Source organism: Equus quagga, chromosome 1, assembly GCF_021613505.1.
Source record: "Equus quagga isolate Etosha38 chromosome 1, UCLA_HA_Equagga_1.0, whole genome shotgun sequence".
Lineage (NCBI taxonomy): Eukaryota > Metazoa > Chordata > Mammalia > Perissodactyla > Equidae > Equus > Equus quagga.
The window spans coordinates 15,514,167-15,537,879 of NC_060267.1; the positions used below are offsets into that span (position 1 = coordinate 15,514,167).

Here is a 23,713-nt window from a genome sequence, read left to right on the forward strand (position 1 = left end):
TACATTTCCCTGAGAGACCCGAGTTTAGCATCTATTAGATGAATAACCTTGGACAAGTCTTTTTACATCATTAAACTTCTCTTTCCTCCATCAGAAGACCTAAAAATACTCGCCTCGTTGATAAGGCTCTTGTACAGATCAAATGAGTTGCTGCAGGGGAAGTGCCACTGTAGCCTGTAAAGAACTTAACAACGATTTTATTAAAAGATTGTCTTTTAATGTATTTTACCCCCTCAGGTAGGCTTCATGTTCATCTTAGCCAGGCTTGAGTGGTGTAAAAATGTGGGTGGTAGGGAGTGAGCAGCCCCCTCACTGGACTTTCCCGGCAGCCTCCGGCCTCAGCGCTAACAAGTCTTGTGAGGGAAGAGTGAGCGTGAGGAGGAGGCTGGAGGTGAGGAGGAGCAGGCCGGCCGAGCTTGGAGCAGGAGGTTTGGGCCCCTGCCCTTTCTTATTCCCAATTTCTGTAGGCTTCCTACAGAAACAAAGATCAGGCCTTTATTTTTTTCATTTATCTTCATTATCTCTCTTTTTTTTTTTGGAGGAAGATTAGCCCTGAGCTAACTGCTGCCAGTCCTCCTCTTTTTGCTGAGGAAGACTGGCCCTGAGCTAACATCCGTGCCCATCTTCCTCTGTTTTATATGTTCGATGCCTACCACAGCATGGCTTTTGCCAAGCGGTACCACGTCCGCACCCAGGATCCGAACCAGTGAACCCCAGGCCACGGAGAAGTGGAATGTGCTAACTTAACCACTGCACCACCAGATTGGCCCCTTCATTATCTCTTGCACCCTTTCATAATAGGTACTCACTAAATGCATGTTGATTCATGAAGAGAATCCAGACTATGCCAGCCTCAAATCTGGGAAGCTAGCCCTGTCCTTGTCCTTGTCCTTGCAGCCAGTGAACCAGGGGCTCTGTATCCATGCTTCCCAGAGTCTGTCTGTCGACTCCCTCTCTGCCCACCTCCCTCCACCCTGACCCACTGCCACCACTTCTCCCTGCTTCCCCTATAAATCTGCCGCTCATCCTTCAAGTGTCTACACACTGGTCACCTTCTCCAAGAAGTCTCCTCAAGACTGAATGGGGTGCTGCTCCCCTAGCATTCAGCATTTGTAATATAATAACAGCTATATGGCAGGCAGTGGATTCTATTGAAAAAAATTTTAGGGGCCGGCGGGTGGCATAGTGGTTAAGTTCACTGTGCTCTGCTTGGGCGGCCTGGGGTTTGCCGGTTTGGATCCCAGGCGTGGAACTATACACCACTCATCAAGCCATACTGTGGCAGTATCCCACGTAGAAGAAATAGAAGGATCAACAACTATGATACACAACTAGTTACTGGGGCTTTGGGGAGGAAAAAAAAAAAGAGGAAGATTGGCAATAGATGTTAGCTCAGAGCCAATCTTCCTCACCAAAAAGCAATTAAAAAAATTGTTTTAGGCAGTGAATTTTTGTACATCATCTTCTTGGTCTTCTATGAGGATCATTCACTCCAATTTTACAGACAAGGAGGCTGAGGCTCACAGAGTTTGCACAGCTAGCCAGTGGTGGAGCTTGAATTCACATCCTAGTCTGTCTGACTTCCAACACAGCACTTAACCACTACTTCAGCCGCCTCCCAGCGTCACAGGAGTGTGGCTGTTCACCAGGCTCTCTTCCACTGATTGTGCACCTCTTGTGAAATGCTCTGTTGGACACTTCTAGCACATACCTGGCACACAGTGATGCTCAGGACCTGTCTGTGAAAGGAAGGAAGCAGGTGGCGGGGCAGGAAATAGATCCTTGCTCACTGAGTTCTGGCCTAGGAGTCAGGACACCTTTGGACCTTTGACAAGGGCCTTGCCCTCTCTGAGCCAAGACTGGGGGAAGGGGCAGAATCAGTACCATAACCCTCTGAGACTTCTTCCCACTCCAGCCCTTGCCTCAGCGCCGACAGCTCTGCCACTGCCCGCTGCAAAAAGGGGCCAACGCTCTGCCCCCGACACAAGCCCGGGAGTGGGTGGGCGTGATAGGCGGAGTCCTTGAGCAGCTCACTCCTGCCACCTGGTGGTCCTGAGCAGCCTTGCTCATTCTTCTTTTAGAGCCGCGGGTCTAGCGAAGGTCCTGTCTGAAAAAGTCTAGAAGCTGTTTGCACACAGCCCTTCCCTCTGAGTTTTTCTTTCCCATTCCCATTCGCAGCACGCATCGACATTTCTGCTATTCCAGCACACTGAGCTGAGCTGGATGGAGTTAAGACCCTTAAAGATCTTAAGTTCTGAAAAGATTGGGGTGCACACCTCTAGCATAAGGGCTTCAAGAGACAAACAATACTAAAAGTAAAGTAAGTACAAATCAGGATGTGCCACAAAATTCTGATTTCTCTTATTATGACTACTTCAATGCTTTTATTTTTTAAAATATGAACAGCGAATTATGTCAAAGTTTCCATTTGTTTTAGTGCCCCTGCTTTGCTGCCCTGCACCCTGAGCCTACGGGTCCTGTTGGCTACTCTGAGAAGCACACTGTGGACACCACTTTGGAAAAGAGAATGTTCTTAACTTAAGCCTATGGGCCACTCGAGGGCAAGGGTCGTTGTATTTTATATGTTTTTGTCTTTCCTGGGACCCCACCGTGCCTGGGAGATAATAGAAAATAACAATCAATGGTTGTTTTTTGGTCTTTACCTGAAATGAAGCCCTGGCTGGCAGGTGGTCAGGACCCTGGGAGACCATCTCTACTTTGTCACAGCCTTGCTGGGTGCCTGATGCCTACCAGCCTATTTCTCTTTATCTTTAGTTTTTCTCTTTGTAAGTCAGAACCTCCCCCCACCCGACAAGAAACCTGATTTCAGTTCCAAGAAAGGAAATCAAAACCCTAGAACTTTAGAGCTGGAAGGAACCAAAATACTAATAATCTCTACCATTGATTGAATCCTAGTTTTTTAAGTGAGTTTTATTAAGAATAGCCAATTTTTAAAATCTTTCAAAAAAAAAAAAAAAGAATAGCCATTTTGAACTTTGTCCAATGTCTTCTTAGCATCTATTAAATTGATGGTGTGATTTTTCTTGTTTAACATATTAAGATGCTTTTTATTAATGAATTGCATCATTAAAGACTCATTCTAGCATTTCGCAAGTAAATCAGAAAAAAACCCTCAAAGCTCATCGAAGTCAGTGGTTCTCAATTAGATATAGCCAAATTCATTTATTTTCAGATGAGGAAACCAAAGCACTAAGAGGTAAATGCTTTCAAATATGGTCCCTAGTTTTTTTCATGTATCATTTCCCCCTAATCAGGCTGTTAAGATCCCAAAGAGCAAGCACAGAGGGTCCTATGTATCATTTTCTCTGTATTATTTCACCTAAGGGACCACTCAATAAATGCTATTGACTACTAAATTGATTCGCAGGCTTTTATACTGGAGCTAGAGCAAGAAATTGCAGGCTAACTAGGGAGATGGAAGATGATGGTTATACCAAACAAAGGACTTCTAGATAGTTAGACAGGTAAACCATTAAACAAGTAAAGATGGCTTGAGGCATTTCCTCCCCAGGTGAGCTTGAGAAGGAGGGGCAATGCCTTCTAACTAGGTCACACAACCCGGGCTGATTAGCTTTAGTTCTTTCCATGATTACCATATTCCCTCATCCCTCTGTGGTGACCCTATCTCCCAGATTTTCCAGAACTTTACAGTTTCAAATATTTCCCCTAAACCAGTGAGATATTCCAGAAAAGAGCAGAGTGTGTATCTCCATCCTCAGCTTTTCCAATGCTCTGTCTCATTTTGTATCCATGCCCAAATTTGTACCCTTCCCAGCAAAAGACAAACATGTGGGATGTAAGAATGAGGTGCGGGTACTGGAAAGCCAGTCGGCAGAAGAGGAGAAGGCTAAAGAATGGGCTGCACTGGGGGCACAGTCCTCACATTCGCTCTTCTTCTCAACCTCCCTGGCTGAGGTGGAAGGGACCATGAGATGGAAGCTGTCACCAATGAGGCCATAGGTCCCCAGGTCCCCAAAGCCCCCTGGAGCTTCATATTCTCACCCTCTTTTTTGTCCCTTGGCTGCCATGAGTCAGCCCACTGGACACCATATGCTTCTCCAGGAATTTGGAAGCAACCAGAAAGTGCTCTGAGGGTAGCACCCAGGAGGAGCATCCTGGACTTTCTCTACCTGGGTTTCCAGGATCCTGGAAAGAGGAGTCAGGCCTGAGAGCCATCCAGAAGTGGAATGGGGTGGTGGGTGTTGTCTGGCAGGACACAGGCTGCCTTAGATGTCTCCATCTGTCCCCTCACCGTCTGTTAACTGAGGCCTCCCTGCTGTCCTGTTTTGTTCTTAGATTCCCAAGGTCTCCTTAGCTGGCAAGGAAGGCCCAGGGTCCAAGGAGACCTGAGAAGGGTAAGGGCCTGGGGAGAGAGGGGGATCATCCATGTGCATGTTGAATGCATTTATGTGACTTTGTGTGTCTCCTTCTAAGACCTGCCCCTGTGGTTCTCGAGTGTCGCCATGAATGCCCATGGGTGTGTGACTGTGGCATGTGGTGTGTGCCTTTGTGTGTCAGGGCAGGGGCTCCCTGTGGTGTGCATGTGTTGGGAGGGGGTGATGGTGAGAGCCTAGCTCCCTCTCCTCCCCCATCCCTGCTCCCATCTGGCCTTGATCAGCCAGTCCCTGGGGAGGGAGCCGCGGTTTCGGATACAGGAAAATGTTCCAGGAAGCGGCCACTGTGCTGGGCCCTGCTCCGGCTCCCCCAGCGGAAATTGTTCCAGAAGGGAGGGGGGAAGGGAGTGTTGAGATGGGATTAAGGGAGGAGGGGTGGCTCTTGGCTCCCCTCTCCATGGGATAAGGCAGGATAAGCTGATGGGGAGCTCAGGTCAGCCAGGAACCTGGATGCTGCTACCTACATCATTTAATGCAAGAAAAGCGAGAGCCAGCAAAAGAGGGCTCCTTTTCTTATCGGGTTCTCTTTCTAGTGAGGTTTAAGGATTGGGATCTGGGTGGCCCCTGGGGGTCCCTTTTATGTTCCCAAGCTGGGGACCAGGACACCTGGGTCGTGTCTGAAAGTGATGTGGCTTGGGGTGGGGGGCATAGGATACAGCCCCCTCTTCTCCCCACTGAGGGGGCTTTGAAGCTTGGATCCAAGACTGGGAGGGCTGCCTAATTGGGATAATGGAGGTTAATGGGGCGCCTGGAGGGGGTGGCCACGCTCCTAGATCAAAGAGGCCAGCTCTTCCCAACCACCACAGCTGGAGGTCACAGCTGGAGGGGGAGGGGCAGGGGCTTCGGGCCAGCCAGCAGGGGGTGCTCTGGCCTCTGAATGCCTGTCCTCTCCAGTCTGACCTCTTCTTCGCCTGGAATTACTACTGCCTGGAGAATGCTTGCGAGGAGCAGGGGATGAGGCAATGGGGGAGCCCTGAGATTCAGACTCCTCTCTGTGTCAGGGGATGAGGAAGAGAAAGGGCACGAGAGGCTGGCAGTCTTGGGTCCACCGGATGTTGGCGCCGTCGGGACCTCGGGCGCTGCAGGATCCAGAGAAGGACGTCTGGGGGCCAGGCCTCGAAAAAGCCAGGGCTGTGGAGGCCGAACTCCCATCCCGGTCGGGCAGTGGAGAGAGGACTGGGCAGGGCAGCCGGGGGCGCTGGCGGGGCGGAGGGGAAAGGGGCGCCCGGAGCTCCGCGCCGCCGCCCTCCCCCCCTCCCCCGGTTGGCGCTCCCTCTCGGGCTCTAATCGGCGCGGCGGCCGCAGCGGGCAGAGTCAGCGCCGCCAGTCTCCGGGACGCGACTCCCAGCAATTGTGGTCGGGACCGCAGATATGCAGCTGCCTCCTGCCCGGGCGCCCGGCCCGGCCCGGCCCGCCCCGCCCGCGCCCCGCCCCCCGGCCGGCCCGCCCCTCTGCCGCCAGCCGCGCGGGGACACTGAGGCACGGCGGGGAGGTGACGTCCCCGGCGGCCTGAGCCCAGCCTAGCCTGCGAGAGACGGCTCTGGAGGCCCTCGGCCTCTCCCCGCTGCCCCAGAAGTCACGATCTGTCTGCAATAGCTGGAGCTGGGGCTGAGAACCCCCAGTCCTGCCGGAGCTTAACCGCTCGCCTTGCCTTAAACGCCGAAAAAGTCAAGCAGTGCTTTGAGATCCAGAGGGGGCGTCTGATTGAGGGTGTGTGGGGAAGAGGTGATGGTGGTGGCTGAGTCCCAAGGACTCTCATTAGCCCTGGGAGGGGAAAAAGGAAAGATGGCAAGGGTGGCCTAGGCCGACTCTGGACTTTCTTCGTAGAAGAAGAGAGGAGGAGGATGGGGTGGGGAGAGGTGGGAATAGTTAAAAAAGGGGAAAGGAAGTAGTTAAGGAGGGATTAGGGCAGAGTGTGTGTGTGGGTCCTCCTGGGAGGCTGGAGGCCACGTCCTCAGACACGGCATGGCACCTTCATCTGTTGACCGGATGCAGCGTCTGTCCAGGGCGTTTTCAGAATTGAACAGGTCGCTCTAAGAGGCCTGCATGTCCCAGGTGCCCAGGCACACACAAACCCATAGATGAAGGGGAGTCCTTCCGACTGTTCCTTCTCCCTAACTGCTCACCTCCAGCCAGCACCAAGTCCTTGCTGGACCCCTCCTAAATCTCACCTTGCCTTTACCCCTCCTCAGCCCCCTACAGATGTGGCTACAGGCCGCATCTTCCCACCTCTTGCCTGGACTGCAGCAGCTCTAATTCTGCCCTCCTCCAAACTCCGACAATACTAATAGGCACCATTTACGGAATAGCTACTAAGTGCCAGACACTGTGGTAAGAGTTCCACATGTATTATTCCTAATCCTTATAACAACCCTGGAGGTTGCTGTCTTATGTTTCCCTCTACTAAAGGAGAATCTAAGGCATCAAAGGTTGAACGGCCTGCCCAAGCTGACACCGTAGCGAACGGCTGATCTACCCAGCACGCCCAGCACTAAGCCCCTATTCCGTTCTCCTCTCTGCAGCCAGGGTCAGCTTTCTAATAGACAAATATTCCCATATGTTGCCCTTAGGATCAAGTTCAGATCCCTTGCCCAGCTGAGTAGACTCTCCATCAGCCTCCACTGTCTGTGCTCCAGTCACAACCTTCAGCACCTCGAAAGTGTTATGAACCCCTCATACCTCTGGGCCTTTGCATATATTCTTCCCCCACCCCGCCCCCGCCCCCCGCCTATAAACACTCTTCCTCTCTTCACCTGGCTAACTCCTAGTCATCCTTCAGTTTCTTTCCCTAGTCATCCCTTCTCCCAGGAGGTCTTCCTTGTTCCCCAACACTGGTTTAAATTCACTCTTTTGTCTCCAAACCAGTACTTACTCTCTCAAGATACTTCCCACTCTTTAGATAGCTCCTGATATGTGAGGCGTAGGGCAGGGTCTGTCTTGTTCACTGGGGCAGGCCTGAGCCTAGCCCTGTGGGCATGGCACAAAGTAGATGCTCGCCGAGCATTTGTTGAATGAAAGAATGCTCCTCAGGTCCTCTCTACATCTCAAGACATCTTGCTACCAAGGAGAATCATAGAAGGTCGGAGACAGCAGGAAATGTGGTCTAGGATTTTGAAGGACCATTTCTTTGGGTTGTTCATTCCTAAGGCTAGGAGATGTGATCAGGACCCCAACACCCCAAGTCCTGTTTGTTTAAAGACACTAATTAGTTCATGTTTCAGATTTCAGGGCACTTTTTTTTACAAAGAGGCTCTTCCTGGAGAGGACCAGAGTCTTAATCTGATCCCTTATGAGACGCCCACCCAGGCCGGGCTCCCTCGCCCCGAATCAGGCCTCAGTCTTCCCCGTCCCTCCCTTTCTTCTTTGTCCCCTGCCATCCTTCCTCCTTCTCCCCACTCCCATAGCACTTCTCTTTCTGATTCTGATCTGCCTCCCCTGGAACTGCTATATTATCTCAGAGCTCAAATGTCAACTAAAGCAACTGGGCTCAGAGCAGAGGGGAGCCAGGGCTAGCACCAGGGGTCCTGCCTTGTAGCCCTGGTGCTGGAACAGGGGATGGGGGGACCTAGAGGAGAGGGTGGGAGTTGAGGTACGCATGTACGTGTAAACGTGTGTACATTTGTCTTGGAGTGGGGAGCCCCTTTTCCAAGCTGCCCTAAACAGACATTGCTGGCCTCGTAAAAGCTTCCTTTTTGCCCTGTGTCCTCAGCCTTGCCTCCCAGAATTGGCTCCTCTTCCCCAAGCTCCTGGAGCCTAGGCTCAGAATGCTAGGTCAAGGCACTGGGCAGTGTTCACATCCCGAGGCCATGAGTGGGTCTTCCTCCCACCCAAAGAACGAGTTTCCCTGGCCAGCAGCTCTGCTGCTTTTGGAGGACCCTACAGATCAGCAGCTGTCCCTCAGGGTCTCATCTCTTTCCCCACCATCTCTGTTTTCATTACGTCTCTCCCTTTGTTTCCCTGCCTCTGGGTGCCTTCTTCTTTCCTGTTACCTCTGTGTTCTCTGTCACTGGTGTCTCCACTGGAGACAAGGGCTAGGCCTGGGTGCATGGGGGGGGTAGTGGCCAGACCAGGGGCCCGGGACATGAGCGCAACTTTCCAGGCTTCTCTTCCAGGCCCCTGTGGTTGGGGAGCTCCACAGAGGGAGAGATGAGTCAGCGGGGCCGCAGAGCAGGGGGGGTCTGGGTGGGGGTGGGGATGCCGGGGTTCCCCAGGGCCAGGGAGTTCGCCAGGGCATCTGGGTCTCTGAACTCTAGTGGATATGGGGAGTAAAGAATCAGTGAGTCCCCCAAAGGTGCCCTGGAGGTTCCTACACTAGTAGGAGTTACAGGCAGCAATGTGTAAGACTGGCAGTACCCTCCACATCACCCTTATCCCCAGATTCTGGTAGGAAGAGGGGTTCCTAAATCCCCTCTAGGGAACATCAGGGACCTCTAGAGCTGTAAAATTGTGATGATAGGCTTGGGTGTATGTATGTGACATTTGCTACATATATGAGTGTGTGTATTGATGTGAGTCTGTGTGAGTCCCTGTGGGGGGTATTCTAGGTGACTGAGTCTGTCTGCAGGTATGTATACTGGTGTGTACATTTTTGTAATTGGGGTTAGGGTAAGTGTCTTGGTGTGAGTATTGTCTATATAGTGTATGTATACATATCAGCGTGTGTCCTTGTGGGTGCCTACAGAGCATATGAATGTTCATAATTCAGGGTGTGTGCAAGTGTATATCCGAAAGTGTGCCCCTCATTAGGTATTAAGAGTGTGTCAATCTCTGTATTTCGGGGGCTGTGTTCGCTGTTTACTTGTGATTCTAAGGTAGCCGAACCTTCTATAACAACAAGGAAGGAAGGGTTAGGAGTCCCTTTGGCTCAGGCTGCCAGAAGAAGCCCAGACTAGGAGAGTGGGCAGAATGCAGCTTCCCTGAGGAGCAGGGGGATAGAAGTGCTCCGCTCTCCCCAGTTTTCACTCTCTCCACCCCCACTGATGTTTCCAAAAAAGATCCAAAACCGTTAGAGAGAACTAAGGCAGGTTCCAGATCCAACCTCCTCTAACCTAGAAACTCCCACCCTGATTCTTCTAGGGGAGGGAGGGCAGGGAGTGGTCCCTGTGGTTCAGCCCAGTCCTGGGGTTGAGAGATCAGAAAGGCACCCTCCCACCCCTTCCTTCAGGGGCATCCATCTCTCTGAGTTCAGCGTCTGGGTGGCCATGGGCGGAGGCTGAGGGGCCCCCAGGGTGGTGGGGGGTGGTGGATAGAAACCAGATGCCTAGGGGGTTTGTACTGGAAGGACCAGAGCCGCAGCCTCTACCCGCCCCTGCCACATGGCGCCTCTGCTCGGGCTGCCCCACCCCCTGGGAGGCTGGGCTGAGGGAGGGCTGCGAGGGTGGAGGCAGGTCCTTGGTCAGGGCGCCCAGTTGCTGCCCTCAGCCCCTGGGGGCGCTGGGGGTAGGTTTGGGGGTCAGGACCCAGGAATACCAGGGCCTCGGCTGGGCTGTATGATTATCTTTAAAAAGGGTGTGGATAAGTCAGAACCCAGGGTCCTGAGGGGGTAGCGAGCGGGGGCTCAGGCAGCCCCTCTGCCTAGCTTTGGCACAGACCTTTGGGAGGGGGCTCCGTGTCCAGGGGCTATCCTACTAGGGGTGACATATCAGGGGCCCTGGCTCACATCTTCCTGGGGACCCTGCTCCTCCCTTTTCCTTTCTTCGCACTCCTGCCCTTCCCAGGTAGGATTGGGGGTTAAGGCCCCCAGGGAAATGGAGAAGGTTGACCCTCCCTGCCCCCCATCTCCTCGCCCCTGTCTTGAACCTCCTTTCATCCTTCCTCTTTTTCCCTTTCAGTCTCTTCCTTTCTTCCCCAATCTAGTTTGAGACCCAACCGCTTCTCTCAGCTGCCATCTCTTCTCTAGTCTGGAGTCTAGACGTTTCTCCTGTGCCTCAGTTGCCTGCCTAACCTAACTGGTTTCAGGCTTTTCTGCTAGTGGTGCAGTAATTTCTCCAAAGCTTCCCCTTCTTCCCAACTTCTGAGTGGGGCGCCCCCAGAAATCCATCTGGCACCTCAGGCTCAGATGCCCCCCCCAACGGTGGGGAGACCAGGAGGTCACGGGGACACCCCACCACCGGCACTTCCTCTTGGGCAGACGGGTGGGGTGGCCCGTGTAATCATCGGACACAATTATGCGCTATTTATACTCCATCCCCGCCCCCCACCTGCCTGGCTGCTTAACCCTCTGCCTCCTCCGGACCTGGCCAAGCCTCCCGGCTATTTTCTCTGTCCTGTCCTTCCGAAGCCATTGTCTCCTCATCTTTGTTCCTCTGGGCTTGTTTCTCTTCCTTTTAGTTTTTTCTGCTCTTTCTGGTTTTTAAAGCCATGTACCTGGTCTTCTGGTTTTCTCTGCTCTCTTACAACCCGTAGTGTCTCTTCTGATTCTCTTGTGTTGTTTCATTTACTCTGTGTGTCTCTTGATCTTTCTGGTCTTTCTGTGTCTCTTCTTTGGCTTCTTTTCCTTTGTCTGCCAGACCTCCTGGTTCCCTAACCCTTTCCCCAAAAGTCGGGCCCACAGGGTTCCTTGGGGGAACCAGAACTTCTGGCCCTACCCTGAACTTTGACCCCGCCTGCTGGTTAAAGTGCACTTAACCCTCCCTGGACCTCCATCTGCTCCTTCCTCCCCACTTCCCGTGGAGACCTGGGAGGGCCAAAGGAGTGAGAAGGGGGCACTCAGGAAGAGAAAGTGAGGGGGCCGTGTTAGGAGTGAGGAGAGTGGGGAAGGACAGGCTCCTTGCCTCTGATGGGCAGGGCTGGGATGGGGAGAGGAGAGTGTTGGGGAAACAACCTCAGCAGGGTGGGCCCCACGGTGGGAGGGATGCTTGTTCTACCACTTGGCTGCCCAGTTCTCTCTCTTGTAAACTGACCTCAGGGCCTAGGTTCACAGTTAATAGACTTTTTGGGTTTCCTCTCCTAGCCTGGTGGACCTTCCTTCTCTTCTTCCCCATTTTGATGAGAAGTCAAAGTTGGGAAGTCCTGCCTAAGCTCTAACTTCAATTCTTCCTGCTGCAGAGGGAATTGATGCATGGCGATGAGAAAGGGAACCAGGAGCTCCCTCCCAGGAAAGCATGATCACTCACAAGAAGGACTATCCAGCAAAGGATGGAGATTCAGTCTGTGGCGAAGAGGGGCCTAGGAATAGTAACTGGCAAAAAATGATGGAAGCTACAGCATATCTTTTTGGGGGGTTAATCGAAAGGGGCTAGACTGAGTTGACCCAATGACTTTGTACCTGCACCATCACTCCTGCCTGCCTTACCTTTTCTCAGAATCAGAAGATCCAGATTCTGCCCCCTAGAGTGAGGTAGGCCTAGGTGTTACCTTCTAGGAGTGAAACTGAGGCATTGGGAGGCAGCCTGGGGAACCCCCAAGCCTGTGCCAAACCCTCCCCCACTCTGCGCCCCTCCCTCCAGACCTTGCTCTGGAATCTGCCTCAGTGCCCCTAAAAGTCTGGGCAGCCGAAGCCTCCACCCCAGAGCACGCCCTGCCTCCTGTCTGTCACAGCACACACGTACACGCACACACACGCACATGCACACTGCTCTCCTGATCTCGGGGTGGGTGACTGGGGAGGCGAGCATCTCCGTGGTCAACTCCGGCATGAGTGTGGTGTGTGTGCTCCAGCCCTGTCACCGTGCTCATCTGTGTGTGAGTTTGTCTGTGTTCATTCATGACAGTGGCTGTCCCCTGCGTGGGTAGCACTGTGTCTGTATGTGTGCGTGTCTCATCCTGTGTTTGTCCATGAGTGTGTATGTCAGTGTGTTCCAGTCTCTCTGTGTGAGTGTCGTCCCCAATCCCCATCCCCCCCCTGGATCTCTAATTAGTGGTTTGGGGTTTGTTCCTTTTCCCTCCTGTTCCTTCCCTCAGCAGCGGCGGGCGGGCGGCAGCCTCAGCAGCAGCAGGAGCAGCAGCAGCAGAAGCAGCAGCAGAAGAGCAGCAGCCAGGACTCTGAAGTCAGAGTAGGATTGTAGGATCGGAGCCTGAGTGGGAACAGGAGTGGAGCTGGCCTGGGAGAGGAGCGGAGCCCCCCAGGCCCCTCAGGCCACCCCTTGCCTGCACTCCCACTGCCAGACCTCCAGAGAGACCCAGGACACCCAGCCCAGATCCCCCAGGTACATGATACTGGGGAGCTCTGGGAGGGGTTCCCACAGATGCCTAAGGGATTGCTGGGTGCGGGGTGTGGGCCACCTGGGCCCACCGGCCCTTCAACCCTTCCCGTCAGCACCCCCCAGGACGCCCTGACAACTTGCCCATGTCCCTACCCCCTGCCTCCACCCCTTCCCTGGAAGCCCTGTGTCTCCTCTCCCGCCCAGATCCCTTCTTTGGGGAGCTCAGCAAATGGAGCAGGAAATTTGGACCCTCTGCCTCCCTCTCTCGCCCTGCTCATTGGATCCGGAGCCTTCTCCGCTGGGAAAGCTGTAATTAGAGGGTGGATCCCTACAGACAGAGAGCAGCCCCCCCACCCCCCACCCCCCAGTCCCTTCTAACTTTAGATCTCTTCTCTCCCATTCTCCCATTCTCCCTCCCTCTCCCTCTCCCTCTCTCTCCGGCTCGGCTCTCTCCATCTGCCTGGCTCCTTGGGACCCAGCCTCAGGATGGCGTCCTCCCTGCTTGAGGTAACTGCCCCCTCCTCCCCCCAGGACACCAGCGACAATCTTAATGGTCCTAATCTCTGCCCGCCCCCCACCTCCAAACTCACACAGACAGTTGCTGTGGTGCCTGTCACTTCCAGGGGTCCCTCTGAAGAGAGAAGAGTCGGGTCAGAGGAGGGTAGTGGAGGGCAGGAGAAAGGGTTGGAGAGAGCAGGGCCAGAGGTCAGAGAGCAGTCAAAGGAGGATGAGAGAGGATGAGGTCAGAAGAAGGCAGGGACCCCTAAGGTCAGCCAAGCACACCAACTCTGAGGAGTGGAAAGGGATGGAGGAAGGAGGGAGAGGAGCGGGGAGCGGGGAGAGAGGGGTGGGAGACAGATAAGGCACAGCAGATGGGAGAGAGAGTGAGAGGATGGTTGAGTGGGCACAGAGCAGCATCTGGGTATAGTTCCTTGGGGTCCTCTTCTGGAACTCTTAGCCTCAGCAGAGTCTTGTCTGGTTTGTAGGTGGGGAGGGGGCTGGGCCTCTGGGCTGGTGTGTGCAGGAGAGGAGGTGAGCTACGAGAGAAGGCAGAAGGGCAGTCCTGTGCATGTGGGGGGGCTGACCAGAGGAACTGGGCCCAGGCCTGAGAGGGAACCAAGGAGGAGGGCCAGGGTCTGAGGCCGCCTGCCCGGCTCACAAATATTTAGCTTTCAGCCAAAGACAAACTCAGCTCTATTTTGGGAGTGGGAGGCTCCAGGGCGGACTGGGCCACTTCCCCTCCAGGCTGGGACCCCAGCATCCCTTCCCTCTGGCACTGGAGGGAACTAGGGTACCATGGGGGTCAGAGTTTGGGGTCTTGAGAAATCACTGACTCTCCCAGGGCGTCTGGGGCACTCAAGGCGCATGGCTGGAAACGGAGGACTCACGGGCACTCAGAGCCAGTTTGAATGTCCTGATTCTCCTGCTTCTGGGTCTCTGACTCTTTCTCTGTCACCATCTCTGTCCTGCTTTCTGGGTCCCTCTCAGGAATTTGGGGCCAGAGGGCCCTCCCTTCAGCTCAACCCCCTTCGGTCGCCTTGAACTTTCTGCATTCTTGGGCCCCTGAGAAGCTCCCATCTTGGCTCCCAGAGCCCCAGCTCAGGTCCCAGGAGTGATGGGCCTGTGGGAAAGGTGTGTGGGGGACAGAGCTGGCGGCCTTCACCGCCTGTGTTCATTGGCCTGAGTGTAAGTGTCAGAGTGTAAACCAGCACGCCTGCACACGTGGCTGGCTCTGTGAGAGCACAGGTGTATGTGTGTATAAGCCAGGCCGTCTGAGTATCTTGTTAACCCAAGTGAGGAATGGTGTGTGTAAAGCTAGGCGATAGTGAGTTTGTGACCAAGTTCGAGGGAATGGCATGCAAGCCAATGGGATAGACACCAGGCCCTTTGTCACTGCTCTGGACCCAGTCAGGGGTCCCCAGGTGTTGTGTTCTACCCCCCTGAGGGGAGATTGCTCACCCTGCCATCTCCCTACTAGACTCTATATTGAGCCATCATTGAAACACTGTGGTTGGTCTTGAGGAAGCTAGAGGACCAAGGTGCATGGAAATCCTGGGTCCACCCAGGGCAGGGGCAGTGTCAGTGGGCATGGGCATCATGCCAGAGTGGCCAGCGTGGCACTGGTGCCTGGGGGAGGGGCTGGCCCAGAGGCCTGCTGGAAAGACACAGGATTGGGGTAGCGCTTGGCAAGACAGTGTGTCGTGGAAACTGGATCTTCACGTCCCTCAGTCCCTGTGAGCTGGAGATGCCCCAGCACAGGGGCATTCCACTTCCTCTGTCTCTTCCTCCTGTTTTTTGGGTACCTGGGCCCTCAACTTTCCCTCTTCCCCTGTCCACCACCAGGAAGCCCTTGGCGTGGTATGGGTGGGCTCTCCGGCAGTGGGAAGAAGTTGGGGGTTCAGAGGGGGAAGCAGTTGCTGCTTGATGGGAGGCTCACCTGGGCTGAGTGAGATGACACAGGGGGACAAGGGGTGGGGGCTGGGTGGGGATGGGGAACTGGAAGTTGGGAGAACTGAACAACTTGGGAGGAGGCCAAAAACATGGAGAACTGGAAACTGGGACCTGGGGTGCTCAGAGCCCCCTACCATCAGCCCTTGGATGTATAGTGAGCTTTCCAGTGGGAGGTCAGCTGGGCAAGTGAGCTCCCTGGAAAGAGGGGGCTCCCATCTCGGCTGCACATCTGGGTGAGAGCTCTGGGACAGCTCCTTAGCTCAGCCCTTCTCCAGAGACTCCCCCTCCAGCCTGGTTTTTGTTGTTTTTAATGGATGGTGGGGTGGAGGCAAGGGGAAAAACGGCCAGAAGGTGGGACTCCTGGGTGTCCTGTTCCCCCCAGGTAATACATTTGATCAGGTATGGGGGACATCTTTAGAACTCTGAACCCGGACCCTCTCCCCAGTTCTCAAGACAAGAGAAGGAAACTGAGGCTGTGGTGAGACTTAGCCCCAGGGCCCCCAGCTTTTGGCCTCCAGACCGTCATCTGAGAGGGTCTGGTGCCTTGCACCCCTTTCCCTGCCCGCAGGGACCCTGGGGGCCTCAGCTCCCCAGGGCTGGGGTCTCCTGTTGTCCTGGGGCTGCTTGCTTTCCTTCACCTCTCCCTCCCTCCCCACAGCTGGGTGGGGTCCCTGGGCTTGGCTGAGGCCCCTGTGGCCACAGTGTGAGGGCCGGGCGGGGGGACGGCGTCGGCGTTTTTAAAAATAAACCGACCGCAGGGAAACCAGCGGAGCCGAGCCGGGCCGGGCTGGGCAGAGGGGGAGGGGGCGGTCAGGGGAGAAGGAGGGAGGAGCGGCCTGGTCTGGGGGTTTTCTGGGGCCCAGCACCGTGGTGCTTTGAGCTTAGGTAGGAATCTGCCTTCCTCCTCCTCCTCCTCCCCCTTCTTTCTTCTTCCTCCTCTCCTTTCCTCTCTGTTTTCCTTTGGCTTCCTAGCCCAGTCACTCTCCATCACCTCTCTTTGTTTATTCTGCTTTCCTCCCTCTCCCTCCCTTCCTTTTGTCTTTTTACCTTCCTGCTCTTTTGGGTCCCTGCCCATTTCACCCCCTAATGCCACTGTGCCCCTCTGTTGCCCCTTTCCACACCCATGGGGGCTTTGTGTCAGGTCCTCACCCTGTGCAGGGTCCTTTGCTCCCCGTGTCTCTGGGGCTTAGCCTCTCTCCTTCGCACTCTACATTTCTCCTTCTGCTTTCGGCCCGGATCTGACTCCTGTGGGGCTGCCCTGCCTCAGCCTACCCTCTGCTTGGGAGATCTGAGCTCCGGGGAAGGACTCAGGGCCAGATTTGAGAAAGCTTTTGGTGGTTCAAAATTTGGGAGTGCATGGGGTCAACAGGACTGAGAGAGGTGACTGGGCAGGGGGAGCAGTGCAGAAGTGGAGACGACAGCTCACGCCCCCCACTGCGACAACCTCTAGCATTGCTGTCACACACACATACTGCATGCTAGGAGCTAGAGGGGAGGGCTGGGAACTCTGGACTCTTGGGTTCCTTTTCAGCTTCATGGGGAAGGCACCAGGTACATCGGCTTTTGAGGATCCCAGTCAAGGAAATGTACAGGGTCAGCTTTTGACGGCACGTTTTTTGGTGGGATTCTCAGTAATGGATGCCTGTCTATGCCAGCCGGAGATTCTGGAGGGCATCTCTTCCTGTGATGTCCCGAGGCTGACCCAGGTAGGGGTACCATGAGCTCCTGAGGGATAGTAATGTCAGGGTGGTTCGACCTGGTAGCACGATGGTCATTAGGGGCATTTTATGTTTCTAAAATATCCCCATGCCTGCATCTACCTGTCTTCCTTCACTCACTGTGCTGGAAGGGTGAATAGAGACCAGTGATGTGGGCTACGTGTTAGGGGACACTGAGGCACAGAGGGGTGTGCCTGGGAGCCAGTATCTTAGCCACCCCAATTCCCTGCCCTGGAGGGGTACGAGGACTTCGGGCTCTTCCCGCCCTCCCAGAGGCTCCGTAAAGCAGGAGGTGCCCACTGCCCGCTTGAAAGACATTCTTGCCTGAGCCACAGTCCTGGCTTGGCGGCAGCCTTTTTCCCTCTCAATGTCCCAGTGTCTCTGCCGTTGCTTCCTCTTGCTCCCCAGCCCGAGTCCCTGCCAAGAGATTCCTTACCAAGGACATGAGGACGAGGCCTCGGGGAGGCTAGGCCACTGCCTTAGTCAGGAGATGAAGTGGAGACAGGAAGTGGAATACGGGGTAAAGCTGGGAAAATCTGGAATGGGGGCAACCACAGTCCCTAATACCGCACCTTCTCCCCAAGCTGCTCTTTGAGCCTCATCTTTCCTCTCCACGTCCCTGACCATGGCCTCTGCTCTGCACCCACTTCCAGAGGTCAGGATCGCTAAGTCTCACCTCATCCAGGTGCTGCCTGCAGCCCCAGCTCCTCTCTCCACTATTTAAGAAATAGCCCCTCGGAGGCCCTTGCACACACCCAACAGCTCCACAGTGAGCTCAGCTTCCCGCCTCCTGGGTTGGGGTGTTAGGCTGCTGTCTTGGGCCTCTGCTTCCCTTCAGTGACTCCATCTGAGCTCTGCCCTGGGTCCCAGGCCTCACTGGCCCCCTCTTACCCCTGTTCCCCATTGTCTTCGACTCTTCCCTGACCCCTTTGTTCTGTTCTCCATGTCTCCAGGTCGCAGTCCTAGAGTTGGCCCTTCTTCCAGCACTTTCTCCCTCCCCTTAAGCAGTGCCCCTGTCTCTCCACAGGAGGAAGCTCACTATGGCTCCAGTCCCCTGGCCATGCTAACAGCAGCGTGCAGCAAATTTGGTGGCTCCAGCCCTCTGCGGGACTCAACGACACTGGGCAAAGCAGGCACAAAGAAGCCCTACTCTGTGGGCAGTGACCTTTCAGCCCCCAAAACCATGGGGGATGCCTACCCAGCCCCCTTTTCAAGCACCAATGGCCTCCTCTCACCAGCAGGCAGTCCTCCAGCACCCACCTCGGGCTATGCCAATGACTACCCTCCCTTTTCTCACTCATTCCCTGGGCCCACGGGCACCCAGGACCCTGGGCTACTAGTGCCCAAGGGGCACAGCTCTTCTGACTGCCTGCCCAGTGTCTACACCTCTCTGGACATGGCACACCCCTACGGCTCCTGGTACAAGGCAGGGATCCATGCAGGCATCTCACCAGGCCCAGGCAATGCTCCCACACCTTGGTGGGACATGCACCCTGGGGGCAACTGGCTAGGCGGTGGGCAGGGCCAGGGGGATGGGCTGCAAGGGACACTGCCTACAGGCCCTGCTCAGCCTCCATTGAACCCCCAGCTGCCCACCTACCCATCTGACTTTGCCCCCCTTAATCCAGCTCCCTACCCAGCTCCCCACCTCCTGCAACCAGGGCCACAGCATGTCCTGCCCCAAGACGTCTATAAACCCAAGGCAGTGGGCAACAGTGGGCAGTTGGAGGGCAGTGGTGGAGCCAAGCCCCCCAGGGGCGCAGGCACAGGGGGCAGTGGTGGATATGGGGGCAGTGGAGCAGGGCGCTCCTCCTGCGACTGCCCCAACTGCCAAGAGCTGGAGCGCCTGGGGGCAGCCGCAGCCGGGCTGCGGAAGAAGCCCATTCACAGCTGCCACATTCCCGGCTGCGGCAAGGTGTACGGCAAGGCCTCCCACCTGAAGGCCCACTTGCGCTGGCACACGGGCGAGAGGCCTTTCGTCTGCAACTGGCTCTTCTGCGGCAAGAGGTTCACGCGTTCGGACGAGCTGGAGCGCCACGTGCGCACTCACACCCGGGAGAAGAAGTTCACCTGTCTGCTCTGCTCCAAGCGCTTTACCCGGAGCGACCACCTGAGCAAGCACCAACGCACCCATGGCGAGCCAGGCCCAGGCCCACCTCCCAGCGGCCCCAAGGAGCTGGGCGAGGGCCGCAGCGCGGGGGAAGAGGAGGCCAGTCAGACGCCCCGACCTTCCGCCTCGCCGGCACCCCCAGAGAAAGCCCCTGGAGGCAGCCCGGAGCAGAGCAACCTGCTTGAGATCTGAGCTGGGTGGAGAGTCTCCAGCCCCAGGGCTGTCTTGCCAGCCTCTCCTGGCTTCGTGGACCACTGCTTGCCCCTCACTCCCTTTGTCCTGTGCATGCTGCCCTTTGGGGATCTCTCTGTCTCTCCTCTGGCCATTCTGGGCCTGGGAATCACCCTGCTTGCCTCCTCAGCCCACCTCCTCCCCAGGCCATGAGCCTGTTCTGCAAACGCTCATCTCAGGCCCTCTACCTTGTGCCTGATTTCTGCACTCTGGCTTCCTCGCCCTTGCTCACAGCCTCTCTCTCTCCTCTCACCACATCAACTCACTTTCCTTCCATTTGGGCTCCCAACACTTTGTTCCTCCATCTCACTAACTCCTTGACTTGCATCCTTTCTGCTTCCCAAGCTTATTTACCGCTATCCCTTAGCTTCCAGGCTCCAGTCTTCTCAACTTCTTATTCCACTGCTTTCCGCGCTCCGGAGCGTTCTTCCTTTTTACAAACACAATGATGATGATGATGATAATTTATTGCCCCCTGGTGGCCTCTTCATTAGGGACCAGAGTTAGGGGGATTGGGGCTAGTGACCTGGCAGGAAGCAGGGTGCCAAGAGGGGGGCAGACCAGTGGGGATCTGATCCCAAAGATGGGGTGACCCCAGGGTCAGGGAGGCTGCCCCCAGGCCTGTATATTTAACCCCTATGTTCCAAGAGAAATGAATAGTAATAATAATAATTCTATTTATCTAAGTTATGATGACAGGTCAGGTAGAGTGAGCTGGGGAGGGAAAGAGGTCCATTTCTACTAGGGAACTTTTAGCCAAATGCATCTCTGTAGAGAAAAAGTGTTAGTGGAGATCATGTTAATAGAATTTCTATCGTCAGGGTCTCAGTTAATGGGGTTTCTCTTTTAATGGGATCTCTGCTAATAGGACTGACTAGCAGGATCTGTTAAAGAATTGATGGGGTATCTCTCAGTTAGGAGATCCCTAATATTCCCAGCCCCAGCCAGAAGCTGTGAAACCTCAAGTCCTATGGAGGGGAGGACTGGAATGTACCCCAGCTCCCCTGACCCCAGAGCAGGTTCTTCCACTGCCCCACCCCTGACACCATGACCCCCTCAGGCTCCTCCCTTGTTGCCGTGGTTATGGAGAGTTGCAGCTGCCATCTTAGACAAGCTCTTTGGGGAAGCCCACCTACCAAGAGGAGGACATTGGTTTGGCGGTGCCTCTCCTGAAGAATAGGTGGGGAAGGCTTTCTCTGGGATCAGATTCAAATAAATCAAGTATTTATTCAGTGCCTCCTCTGTGCAGGGCACTGTGCTAGGCTGGTGCCTGGAAGCCATGAGAAGGAAGAATTGATAGAGCTAGGCGGACAGAGGTCCCCAAGCTGATTTGGGGGTGCGTCCACAGGCCCCCAACCTGGGACTTCCGATGCTCCCAACTCCACCTCCAGTGACTTTTAAAGCCGCTTCGTGCCTTTGAATGCCTTTCCTGTGACTTCGGATCCTCCTTTTCTATCTCCTGCTCCCCTTAAGGCCCCGAGTTCAAGGGTGAAAGTCGCCGGAGCTTGGGAAGGGGGTCATATTGTGGAAAGGGAAGGGATCGCGCCCTCATGGAGTCTTTTTTTTTTTTTAATTTAATAAATAAAAGTTCGATTTTAAATTTTGTCCTGGTGAGAAAGGGGGAAAAGAAGGGTGAGCCACAGGTTTTTCCTTGGCAAACTGGGGACTCCCCACGGGCATTCTATTATGCACGTTGGCCCGTTACGCCCGCGGTCGAAGACTTCCTCGGCAGGGCCCTCGGGCGGAGCTCAGTCGCTGACCGCCCAGGGCGCTCTGCAGAGCTGGGAAGGCCGAGCGGTTTCCTGCCCGGCTCTTCCCGGGACTCTGCACCCACCGACCCCGCCGGGGCAGTAACCTGCCTGCGCGCCGCCCCGCGCTCGCGGCGCCCCGGGCCATGCGCGGCTCCCGGCGGGCGGACCCGGCCTGGCACGCACCCCGCCCCCTGCCCCGGGCCTGCAATCAGTCGTGCCCGCCACGGAGTTAGCGGAGGAACAAAAGCCACTCTGTGGCTGCCGTCCCCGAGCCACAATAGGGCTTTGTGTGGCCCCCGCCCCCCAGGGCTCCCCCGCCGGACTAAGGGGGCGCACCGGCCGCTGCCCCCGCCCGCTCCCCCAGGCCCGACTGCAGGGCGCGCCCCGGCCGACCCGCCTCTCGCGGGCTCGGGAGAGGAGCAGCAGCGCTGGGGCGGGCGGGAGGGCGGGCTCGGGCGGCCCCCTCCCCACGCCGCCGCCTCGCCCGCCCCCGGCCAGGTGCGAAGTCGCCTGGCCTCCTGCGGGGCGCGGCTTCAAAGGCCCTTTGAAGAAATCCGGGTTCCGAGGACTCTCCCGCGGGCTGGGGGCCGCGCAGGGGAGCCCACCGCCAGGGCGTCGGGCGCAGGGGGCGGGGTGCCCGGGCGGGTCTGCGCGAGGGGGCAGCCCGTGGCGGACCCCCGGCTCCCGCCCCCACCTCGCGGGCCGGCTCCTCGGGACCCCCCAGAGCCCAGCCCTCTCGCCGCCGGGTCTCCGCCTGTCCGGTGCCAGCTCCCGCCCGCCGCAGCCTCGCGGTCCTCCCCTCCCCGGCCCCTCGGCCCCTTTCATCTTCCCTCGACTCCGCTTGGGGTTTTGCTGGTTTCTGGGAGATAAAAACCGCCTCAAATAGCGGCGGCGCGCTGCCAGGACAAACAGGGCCGGGCGGGCCATGTGCGCCTAGTTACCAGCCCCGGGCCGGGGCGCCCGGGAAGGGCGGCGGGCCGAGCTCCAGGCACCCAGGCTCTGGCGAGGCCTCCCGCCTCCGAAAGTGGGGGCCCGTTTTAGAAATCTTGGGCAGCGGCCGCGGCACTGCCTCGGTTTCCCGCCCAGGTCGGAGGGAGGGGCCCGTGGAGACCGCCCGCTAAGCGCTCTGAGCCCCGGGGGCGGCGGGTCACCGTCGCTGTGTCGCCGGGGCCACCGCGCCCCCTGGTGAAGTTGGTGGGGAGTGCGCTAGGCCTGGACTTCGGCCTCCCGAGAATCTGCAAATCGTGAAAACCCTTCAACACACGTGAACTAAGCAGTAGTGGGGAGGCGGTGGCTGAAGACGGATGCGCGTAGCACCTTCCTTCTCTCCAGTTCACTCTACAGGGTAAGAGGCAGGCACCTACCCGACAATGATCACACAACCTGTTGGTGAAAATCAGGCTCCAGGGAAGGGAGGTGGAGGCTGCAGGCCCAGGCTGCAGTGATTTCTTCAGGGTGTCTGGGGTTGGCTGGTGTCATTATGGCCGTACAAACAACAGTGTCCGTGGGTTCTTGACGCTGCCACTCATCTGTCAGAGTCGCAGACTCCCTCTTTGTCCTCAAACCGGTGCTGCTTCCCCCTTCAGCAGGAGCGTTCCCAGCGTTTCCCCAAACAACCCCCCGTTTTTACACTACACTCTTTAAGCTTTCTGTGACTTCCCAGGGGACTGTGAACTAATCCCGAAAATTAAGTGAGGGCTATTCAATGTGTGGTCTGTGGGGTGTCACCTGGGGGCTTTTTGGAAAGACAGCTTCAGAGCGCTAGGCCAGAATCTGCATTTTAGCAAGAGTCTCAGGTGAGTGCTATGTCTATTAACGTTCTGGAGCCCCTTGTTTTCTGACCAGGGAATAAATCTCTTGGGGGAATTTTTCATGTAGAACAGAGGGGCAGGCACAGAAGCTAAAAATGCTAAACTAGAATACCCCCTAGATTCTCCAGTGAGACTGGCAGCTCTTGGGAGTGGGGACTATGCCTCACACATTTCTGTGTGCCCAGCGGATGGTCCTTGGAATTGCTCATTAACATTTGTTAAATGAATGAGCCCATGCCCAAGGACACCCAGTTCACTGATATCTGTTTAGCAATTTACAGTTTTATTTTATTTTTTTAGTGAGGAAGATTGGCACTGAGCTAACACCTGTTGCCACTCTTCCTCTTTTTGCTTGAGGAAGAGTGGCCCTGAGCTAACGTCTGTGCCAGTCTTCCTGTTTTGTATGTGGGATGCCTCCACAGCATGACTTGAGGAGCAGTGTGTAGGTCCGCCCAGGGATCTGAACCTGAGAACCAGGCCACCGAAGCAGAGTGCCTGATAACCACTGCGCCTCCTGGCCGGCCCCTTTACAATTAAATGGCTTCATTTCCATATTTTGTACGGGAAACAACCATGTGACACTCTGCAAGTGACAAAGCGGAGGCTCACAGAATTCAACGATTTTTTCCAAAGTCATAGAGTTGTAAGGAGAGGAACGCCCACTCTGTATTAGTCTCCATTCTAGTTCCATCCTTTGGCGTTACGGTAAGATCGATTTCACTTTTGTGGTGGAGTCAGAATGCCTGGTTTTGGTACTTTTAGTTCCGATCTCTCTGTGCCTCACTTTCCTCGTGGTGTCGTAGCAGTACCCACCTCAAGGGGTTGTTGTAAAGATTATACAAGCGCTTATCCTAATAAGTGCTCAGGAAATGTTACTGTTTTCCAACAGTTCTCACTTTTCCTTCCAGGACGCCCAACCCTGTGGGCCGTAGGTTCTGGCCGGCGCAGCATCCCTCTCCCAAGGTCCCCCTCTGAACTTCCTCCTCCCGGAGGCTCTCCAGCCAGCTGCCAGTCACACAGGCTATATTTTCCTCTGGGCCATCCACAGTCCTGGGAGGATATAATTAGGTACTTCCCTGAAC

The 23,713-nt window shown here is 55.8% G+C and overlaps 1 protein-coding gene across 1 annotated transcript in view; it reads left to right on the forward strand.

Annotated features, from left to right (window-relative positions):
* Window positions 1-20,578, forward strand: part of SP7 (Sp7 transcription factor) — a 28,363-nt gene extending 7,785 nt beyond the window's left edge. Inside the window, exons 2-5 of the mRNA XM_046682062.1 lie at window positions 4,318-4,376; window positions 12,321-12,562; window positions 13,039-13,066; window positions 17,756-20,578. Coding sequence (XP_046538018.1) covers window positions 13,046-13,066; window positions 17,756-19,030 — 1,296 coding nt within the window. The 5' untranslated portion in view covers window positions 4,318-4,376; window positions 12,321-12,562; window positions 13,039-13,045 and the 3' untranslated portion in view covers window positions 19,031-20,578. The remainder of the gene's footprint in view (window positions 1-4,317; window positions 4,377-12,320; window positions 12,563-13,038; window positions 13,067-17,755) is intronic.
* Window positions 20,579-23,713: the final 3,135 nt, after the last annotated feature.